The sequence below is a fragment of the Dreissena polymorpha genome, chromosome 2 (assembly GCF_020536995.1).
Source record: "Dreissena polymorpha isolate Duluth1 chromosome 2, UMN_Dpol_1.0, whole genome shotgun sequence".
Classification (NCBI taxonomy): domain Eukaryota; kingdom Metazoa; phylum Mollusca; class Bivalvia; order Myida; family Dreissenidae; genus Dreissena; species Dreissena polymorpha.
The window spans coordinates 135,796,862-135,806,848 of record NC_068356.1 but is presented as its reverse complement, the minus strand read 5'-3'; the positions used below and the strand labels follow the sequence as shown (position 1 = coordinate 135,806,848).

The 9,987-nt window shown below is 32.6% G+C and overlaps 1 protein-coding gene and 1 long non-coding RNA gene across 2 annotated transcripts; one reads left to right on the top strand and one right to left on the bottom strand.

Moving 5' to 3' along the window:
- The first annotated feature begins 771 nt into the window (after nucleotides 1-771).
- LOC127869106 (putative nuclease HARBI1) lies at nucleotides 772-5,624 on the top strand. Its single transcript, XM_052411433.1, has 4 exons — nucleotides 772-1,573; nucleotides 1,873-2,099; nucleotides 2,421-2,528; nucleotides 2,728-5,624. The coding sequence occupies exons 1-4, from the start codon at nucleotides 1,079-1,081 to the stop codon at nucleotides 2,900-2,902; spliced, it is 1,005 nt and encodes a 334-aa protein (XP_052267393.1). The 5' UTR covers nucleotides 772-1,078; the 3' UTR covers nucleotides 2,903-5,624.
- LOC127869123 (uncharacterized) lies at nucleotides 4,903-5,962 on the bottom strand. Its single transcript, XR_008044416.1, has 2 exons — nucleotides 5,604-5,962; nucleotides 4,903-5,212 (listed from the first exon to the last, which is right to left on the bottom strand). It is a non-coding gene; the product is annotated as an uncharacterized LOC127869123 (long non-coding RNA).
- Between the last annotated feature and the right edge of the window lie 4,025 nt (nucleotides 5,963-9,987).

The window sequence follows — 9,987 nt, the reverse complement described above, 5'->3', positions numbered from 1 at the left end:
TTTGGAACGCTGATTAAATTTGAATCGAGGCGTATAGCGATATTTTGTCTCGTTATTTTTCTTTTGCGTGGAATGCTTAAGGACTATTTCGATTTCCTTAAACAGGAAAGATCACAATAAATATTACTACGCAATGTGAGATTCAGTTAATTAAATGTGTTTTTGCTTTTATTTTAGGAATTAATTAAATAAAACAATATTGTAGGATAAATAGAATACTATGTTAGTGTGATTGTGTACTTAAATTTATCCCACTCGTGTAAGAAAGGCTTACAAGGCTCGGCAAGCCTCGCCATGTAAACCTTTCTTCACTCGTGAGATAAATTTAAGTACACAATCACACTAACATAGTATTCACTATATACTTTATATAAGCACTCTCGTAATGTAACAAAATATAATGATAACAACTGGGCCGGTATTCATAAAGCACCTAAGGTGGAATTTTACCTTAGTTTTATAAAATAACCTAAGTTTGAAGTGGAATTTCCCTCAAAGTTAAGAAAAAAACTAAGGTCTTATTCATAAAGAAATTAACCTTAGAAAAATCCTTAAGTCAAGCGTTTTCCCCTTAAAATGTAAGGCAGTTGCATACCTACCTTAACTTCACAAAAAATCCTTAAAAATGGCGACCACGCAGACGACGTTTGGTATTTGAATCATTTTATCGTGTTTTCGTCAGTAAAAGGTACGTATTTTACATTTTTACGAATTAACATTCGGTTTTTGATGTTACTATGTATTGCAAAGGGCGATAATTTCCTAACTTATAACCTGTATTTTTTAACACCGGAAGCAAAATGGCGTAAACAAAGCGGATTGTTTTCATTTTGATACTGATTTTGGGATGTACACATGACAAATAAATCTGAGTGTACGATAACACAAACCGTATCGTTCGATTGTATTATTCATTATCGAATGATTTGGTATGTCTTTTGTGCATTCTGCAATTCATCATTATGACACCAAATATCCGATCATTGGAATCACAAAAACATCGGTGTAACAGCATTTACGTGTAAGTATTTTCTTTATTTACATAATATGTGATAGTTTTTATCAATTTTATTGCAGAATGCCTAGAAGAAATTTTCGTGAACGCGCAGATGTTTTGGATAAATTGTCTAATATGGAGTTGGTTGAACGATATAGACTTGACAGGAATGGTATTTTGTTTTTAAATGAAAGGCTAGAGCATGTAATTTCCCCTTTAACAAGAAGAAACAAAAGTCTTAGCAGCATTGAAAAAATACTAGTTTCTCTGCGTTATTTTGCAACATCCAACATTCAATTAAACGATGGAGACCTACATAATGTAAGTCAGCCTACTGTGTCTCGAGCCATAAACGATGTTGTAGAAGCAATGATCAACCCAGACATAGTCAGGCAATTTATATACCTGCCAACAATGTTATGGGACATCCGGCAACAAAAAGAAGATTTCTTCAACATTGCTCGATTTCCCAATGTCATTGGTGTTGTCGATGGAACGCATGTTCAGATTCAGGCACCACATGTAGATGAACCTCTATTCGTGAACATAATGGGTTATCATTCGATAAATGCCCAGGTAAATTTTTTATTGTTAATTATTTTTATATTAATTTTCTAAACAATTATTATGAGCAGAGATGCTTGAATATTGTGAATGCAAGATTGTCTGCCACCTACCACTTATTATTGTCAGCATTGCTCAATTTATGACATAACTTTACATTACACTAATTTCATTAACTAAAAATAAAATGAACAAAAAGTTACACCAACCAACTATGCTACATACATAGCCGCCCGTTCTTACCCCATTTGAATCACTTTGATTTACATACATGTATGAATAAAAAAGCAATGATTTTGGTTCCTTGACAGATCATGTTTGATGCCAGTAACATCATTAGAGACATTGTTCCTCGATGGCCTGGGTCTGTACATGATGCGAGAATCCTCCGCAACAGCGGATTTTTCCAGTTCATGGAAGGCAATATTAATCCTGAAAAACATCAGTATCTTTTAGGCGATTCAGGATACCCATGTAAACGGTGGCTGCTAACACCTTTTTTAAGACCTGTTGGTGAACACCAAAATAACTACAACATGTAAGTGTATAGGAAGTATGTTTCAATGATTTAAATTATCACTTCAATTTTGTCTCTGGTGGAAATAATGAACTTGTCCCCCACCCACCTAGTATGAATCGAGCACAAAACCCTAGCCTCTTGATCATCCATTTGGGTGCCATATATACTCCTGCAACCTCATAAGATATCAAATAATTAAATGAATTATGCAAATAAACCCGTACTATTTTAAAGTACTATAGAGCAGCAGCATTTACATGGCATGTTTGTAATGGAGACACATTTTAATTGTTACACATTTTCTTATTGTATTATTTTGCTCTATTTTAAATCAACTAGTGCACACAAGAGAACCAGAGCTGTGGTTGAGCGTGGGATTGGGCAACTGAAGCGGAGATGGGGTGTGCTCCACAGTGAGATCCGTATGGAGCCACTCAAAGCATGCAAGTGAGTTTTATTTAATTAATAACAAACATTTATCGTAAGAACACAAAATTTATATTTTTTATTGTGTACATGTATAATTTTTTCAATATTATATATACTAAACATTTAATTAAAAAGAAAACAACAGAATATGTAGTAACAACATACTTAACAGAAAAAAATCCCTACAAAAATTGAATAGTTAAATTGTATAATGTAGGGTCATCATGTGCTGCAGTGTTTTGCACAACATATGCAAAGCCAGGAATATTCCTATGGATGATGTGCACATGGATCAACTACCTGACCATCCTGAAGACTATGATGGCAATGAGGATGGTTTGCATTACCGAAATGTCATTGCAACCACATTTTTTTTAAACATTGCATCCTGATGAACGCAAAAAAATAAATGTGTTTGCATGAATTCATTGGAATATTAATGAACCTCATCATGCATGAATTGTCTGACTGTTTATTACCTAATTATTAAATGGGCATATTATCAATATATAAAGAAAAAAGTTCAATTTTTACAGATATATAATCGTTACTTATTTTTATTAAATTAAAAAAACAACATAAGCCATGAGATTATCTTATTCATATGGGGCTCGAAATGTTTAGCAATATTTAAGTAATTTAAGTATTTAAGTAAATACCTCTAATCTAAACTTTTTTTTTATCATTCACGGTCAATATGCCCATTTAACTGCCCTTCTCTTAGTGATTTGATTTTCATTTAAGGTCATTCTTCTTGTAACTTTGCCAGCTGCGCCTCATACAATTTGATTTGAAGTTGGAGCATCTTCATTTTCAGTTTGTTCATGGCATCCAAACTGCAATGACTACAACTGAATAAAAAGATTCCATTCAGTATTTGATGAGTTTCATGCTAGGCGTAAAAAATTGTTTCCACTTACATTGCCAAAAATATTATAGTATGTCGGTCACTGTAACTTTTTTCCATTGAGCTTTTTTTAAACTTCACATGTTAATTACCACTAAAACAGGTAATTTCAATTACACAATTGAGTAACAAGGAACAATCAGTAAAAAAGGACATTTTTAAATGTCTACCTTTTTCATACTTTTTTTCCAATTGAAAACCTTCTTTTGTGACAATATCATCCCTTGTTTACATAGTGTTTGTTACAAAAAGGTTAAATGACATATGTGTTCATATCACTCAATTTTGTTTCATATTATATTCATTAAAACAAACAAGCATAATATAGCCTCGATGAATAAACATGTATAGTTACCAAGCATGTGAGACCACACATCTTGAAGGATTTTTCTCTGTGGTTGTACACTTTCTTTGAACAATTTTAAAATGTGAAAACTTTAAATTGATCATTTGATATACCTTTATATGTAAAACACAATTGTTATGTCCCCCAACACTATAGTGGGGGACATATTGTTTTTGCCCTGTCTGTCTGCACGTTGGTCTGTTTGCTCCAACTTTAACACTTGCAATAACTTTTTCAATATTCAAGATAGCAACTTCATATTTGGCATGCATGTGTATCTCATGGAGCTGCACATTTCGAGTGGTTAAAGGTCAAGAAAAAGGTCATCCTTCAAGGTCAGAGGTCAAATATATGTGGCCAAAATCGCTCATTTTAAGAATATTTTTGCAATATTGAAGATAGCAACTTGATATTTGGCATGCGTGTGTATCTCATGGAGCTGCACATTTTGAGTGGTGAAGGGTCAAGGTCATCCTTCAAGGTCAAACGTCATATATATGGGGACAGAGTGTTTCACAAACACATGGCTTTTTTAAAGGTATGTTTATTTGTGAGATGATTTATTATTGTTTTTTTATGTTTGCACATATTCAGAAATGTTTGCAAATGGCAATGATATGTTGTTATTGTAACTTCTTACAGTCTTTTGGGAGGTTGGGACTGATTTGAACTGCATCTGTCTGAGCTGAATAAATAAGGACAATAATTTTAAGATATTGTTTAAGCAAAACTGGCCAATACTCTATTCCTAGTTGTTACTCTATCTGGAATTGTCAATATAATATGATAATGCTGCACCATGCATGTAAGAAATATTAATTGACTTTATAAAGTCACATGACAATAAAACATTAGTACCTTGGCAAAATAGCATCCTCTGAAGCATCCTCATGACTCTCAGCACTGTAAATAGTGAAATTGAAAGTAACATTACCTGTTTTTATTAAAAAAACATATTATAGTTACAGAATTAAAAAAAAGCTATATAAATTTTAAAAACATATACAAATGACTGCGTATCAAAAGAAATTATGTGTTATATTACATGGAACATTATTAATATATAGGTACTGTTGTTCATTTAAGTTATTTATGCACATGCACATAAATTATACCCCAATAAATTTTTACCAGTAAACATTTCTGCCAAAAAAAATGTACTTATGATGTAGTTATATAATAACATGTTTGGCCGGGTGTTTGTGAGTGTAGGTGTGTGTTGAGAAATGAATTTTTCAATGGTAATCTGTTTGAAAGAGTGTGAAATCAGTTAAGCTATTGCATATAAAGTGTTAATGAATTGATCATTAAACTTGACCCTGTCAGCTGCAAATAGGTGCTGTCCAGGTTTAATGGAGCAGTGCCCATCACCGTTACGGTGTCTTTTCCAATGACACACATCACAGCTTCTGTGATGATTTTTATACTTTGACTGAAAAGGGGCACTTCCTGTAAAGAGACATAAAATTCTTGACAATAGTTTGAATACAAAAAAAACAGTTTACCGGTACATACCAATACTTCTTAAATGGTTTGTTATATGTTTTAGTAATGTGAATTTGCTATGCTTTGTGCTATTGGTCATTTTGTATTGGAAATCATCCATCCATCTACTTCTGCAATGTGGCTGTATAATAAGCATACAATGTAATTATACATAAATAGTTCTTACAAAGGTGGTATGATACATTTCTCATTACATGTTTGTTTACGGTATATGGATATTTTGAATTAATTGCTTAAATATTTATTGCAAATGTCAAAATAATTTACATATGTTGTTTATTTGTAAATATATGTCATATGTTGTTTATATAGTGTTATTATTAAAATGATGTACCAGTCATAGATAACAAACGCTGGTGATCATTGTAAAGGACCCTATGTTTGGCGGTAAGATTCTCCCATTTCTTTTCAAGCTCGGCTAAAGTCCTCCTTGGTCCCACGCTAGTTGAGTTAAAGACAATTTCTACTTCCTCCCACATTGCTTTTTTGGAAGAGCTTGAAATTTCTGCATTGTCAAATAAAAACAAACGTTTGTAAAAATGTTCATACATTAAATATCGGGATAATAAGGTTTCGGTGCATTTTATGTTATAAAAAATTGAAGAGTGCATGCTAACCAATAAGTGCAATATATGTATTCAAATCAAATTAAAATAAAGTTATAATTTGTCATGTTATACAGTATATTTTATTTAATAGTAATGTGCTGCACAATTCAAATAATATGATACAAGTTATAACAAATATTTTATTCAGACTTACATTAAATTCATTGAATTATAATGACTTACAACAACATTTTTTTCTTATTTTGTTGGATAAATAAATCACAAATAAATAAATAAACAAGTGTGATGACTGATAATTTTTTTTATCCCATTAGTTTTTTCGGAGGACTTAGGTGTAGAGATATACATTGAAAAACAATACAAAAAGCAGCGCAAAATGAGCATAGATTTTCCCACTTAAACTTTTTTTAACATTCTGTTGCTAAATATAAACTATAAAGAAGGTGCTTAGTGTCATCACAGCTCTTCAAGTTTAGAATAACTGTTATTGTAGTACACCTTGTATATTGAATTTGAATAAATAAGCCTATACATAAATTCTGGACGTTCTCTGGCACATGTCAAGTGTTTATAACGAACGGCTAACGCTGTTCATCTATAACTCATTATGTTTGCAAGGGCCAAATAGTGAAAAATAACAGTATAAATAAAATATTTTTCTTAAGTATTTATACACATTTTCAATTAATGATTTAATGGTCATTGATTACAAATAATGACATTATATTAACCCATTATTTCTAGCGTCTAGAAAAAAGGCCTTGGTAAACTGTTTAGACCCAGATGAGACGCCACATGATGCGGCGTCTCATCAAGGTCTGCGCTGTTTGCTTAAATAAATTTCTGTAAGAAATATTCAAAATATAGAAATAAATATACTAGACATCCCTAATTTGGGAAATGAATTGATCCAATTGAGAAGGATGGGAGAGTACACTAGGCATAAATGGGTTAAGTAGTGCTTATTTCTAATTTGGGGGGATATCAACTGTTACTTTGAAAACATACTGTACTGTGATGTACACCACAATTATCATTTTTACTTACTGCTGTTGAAACGATGCTTGTCGTAGTTGTGTCGTGACATTCCTGAGTCGCTATATGGTTCACCCATAATTTGCGCAAGCGTTACATATTCTTGCATTGAAAAATTCACTGCCCTCTGTTTTGCCATTTTGATTGACTTGTTGTTGAAAAGAAGGTCGACGAGAAAAGTATGTTATCGATACAGAAATGACGTGGCAACTGTTTCGATACATACCGAATCCGTAAACCTCACATATATATCCTTTTTGTATCAAATACCCACCATTCACACTAGTAAAACCCGTTCAATTTGATCACCGCGTTTTCCGCTAAGCAAGTGTCCGCCATTTTGCTACCTAATTATAGATTTCGGAGAAGCGGTTATGACAATAGTACGAATCGTCGCACAGGCGAAATTTGATAATTTTGCCTTAATTTTTAAGGGGAAATCTTACCTAAGTATTAACCTAAGGTTCTTTATGAATACGAAAGTTAAGGAAATCCTTACCTAAGGAAAATTATTTGATAACTAAGAAAATTTCCTCCTTAAACCTTAGGTGCTTTATGAATACCGGCCCTGAACTCTCCACAATCTCCAAATTCAATCGTTTCGCGTTTGTAATGCTTTATAATGTTCGGGTTTTTAAATCGTCCAAATATGCATATAATGGATATTTAAGAGAAAATTAAACGTTAAGTATTACTGTTACCTCGATTTTATTATACAACGAACATTTGCAAGTCTGAAAAACATTTTTTTTTAATTTTGTCAATTTACCAAACGTGAAAAGGTCCCTTTAAACAAAATGGACTCGATGCCAAAAACTCGTCAAGATTAGGCTGTTAAGTTTCGAGGTCGTTGTGGTCCAATGATAATGCGTTAGATTTTACTCTCAAACGTCCCTGGTTGGAATCCAAAATACTTTTAAACTTTTATGAAACTTTTATTATGGCAATTTTTATTATTTTAGATTATTCCAAAAAGTAAGTTTGTTAGTAAATGCATTCAATTATTTATCACGAATACAAAAATCTGTGAAAAAGTCCCGTTTACTACATTGTGTTTTCTCTTTAATCAAGATTTCTTAAAATATAACACACAAGCAGACAATAATAATTTCACGAGTAACTTTGTGGCACCTGTCTCAGTTGTATGATATGAACTACCTGTCTCAGGTGTATGATATGAACTACCTTTCTCATGTGTATGATATGAACTAGCGTAGCAAGGGCACTGAAGGGAGTTTAAAAATAAAGCAGCCTTATTAGGTACGCAATAATGAATAATGATATAATTTAAGAAGTGAAACTTAACGTATTCATTTAGACAAAGACTGAGAGCGGCATTGTTACTTAATTTACCGGTCTTATTATATATTGACACCGGTATACGAAATACTACAAATCTACAAAGTCCACTATATATCGGATCGGATACCACAAAACTCCAAAAACTGCAGCAGTATTTCATTTCTATCATACACACCTTCGTGGTCCTTTATTTATGGCAAGGAACCAATTGCCAAAACGGTACAGTACGGCACAAAACGAAACAATATTATACACATAGTAGAATAAAGCTGGGGTCACCGCCTTGAAGCGGTTAATGCTAAGCACTGGGGGGTTTAAACCGGTTATAGAGCGCTCAACCTCACACTTGGCCCAGCAATATTCATGAAACATTAAAGTGTAAATAAAGTTTAACCCCATAGCATTGTAACTCAAATTAAACAGTAATAAAAGGTAATTAAACCGCATTCAATTTAATAACTACCAGCAGCAAGTTCAGGTAGCGAAATTAAGAATGACCCACATTAATGGAATAAACGGGCATATAGACGGAATATTCCGTTTGTGTTATAACATTTTCTCTCATTTAAGAAGGAAGTAAACACATTGACCACCTTGTTGTCTATGTAATACATCCATAACGGATATTTTGATCTTAAACGTGTGTAATATAGCTTTTTAAATGTTGTCATAAGCTTATTTTCATAATCCTTAATATCTAAGATTGCATAGTTTACAAAACAAAATATACACATAGAAATAAATATACGCGTGTTTAAATATAACATAAACACAAGCGCTCTCTGTATTTTAAGTGTTCCATGATGTTTACTTTAACTTCAATACGATGCTGAATATTGTGTAAGAGTGGGAAGAGGTTGGGTACAAATAAAACGAGGCCTTAGCCAAAAATTATTTCTGAACAAATTATAACATTGTTTCAACTCAATCATGACCAATTTTATCAGCAATCATAAACAGAGAGTTGTTATATTAAAACAATCAGACCATACTTGGAAGAAGAAATTAGATATATGCAAGCAATATGTAGTTTTGATTTTGTCATATATTTTCGCGAACTTTAATATCAATTTGGCACCATTAGTAAAATAAAAGAGAAAGAGTAGTAGTGTGAGATATTTATTGCTTCGAATAACAAATATAATGCTAAGTTTGAAGATGAAAATTCAGTTAAAGCTTTCCAATGGTGAAGACTAACTACGTTTTTGACATTCTGGCTTGTGTAAATCTAACTGATAACAACTTCCAGTCTAGCACATTTAAGTGCCACAATTTAGTTTTGACAACTTTTTTAACAAGTGTCACCCCTGAAGTTGATAATTTGTTTGTATAAACGTTAGCTTCAATAACGCTAAAACCAGGAACAACAAATCAGGAACAATGTTATTGGGACATATGCTAGGACCGAGTGTCATGCATAGAAAAATATATTCGACTTCAATTATGTGTTCAAGATTTGACTTTAATTTAACCTTGTTATCTAGTTTCTTATCCTACATAACCTAGATTTGAACTTGATCGATATAAAACTAGGACAAGTCTTTTGAAGTGTTAATCTCTATTTATAACACTCAGTAATACATAGGCAATACACTTCTCGAGAGTTTAGATCGTTTTTGTTTATTTCACCTAGTTACCTGTAAAAGTTCCTAGACACATACATGACTTAGATCTGCATTTGTCTGGCCGCTCTCCCGGGTCAATCCTCATATGCTCAGTGAGGTGGGAACTTCTGCTAAAGCCCTTTTCACACACACTGCAACTCTATGGCCTCTCTCCATTGTGAATCTTCATATGCTCAGTGAGGTTGGA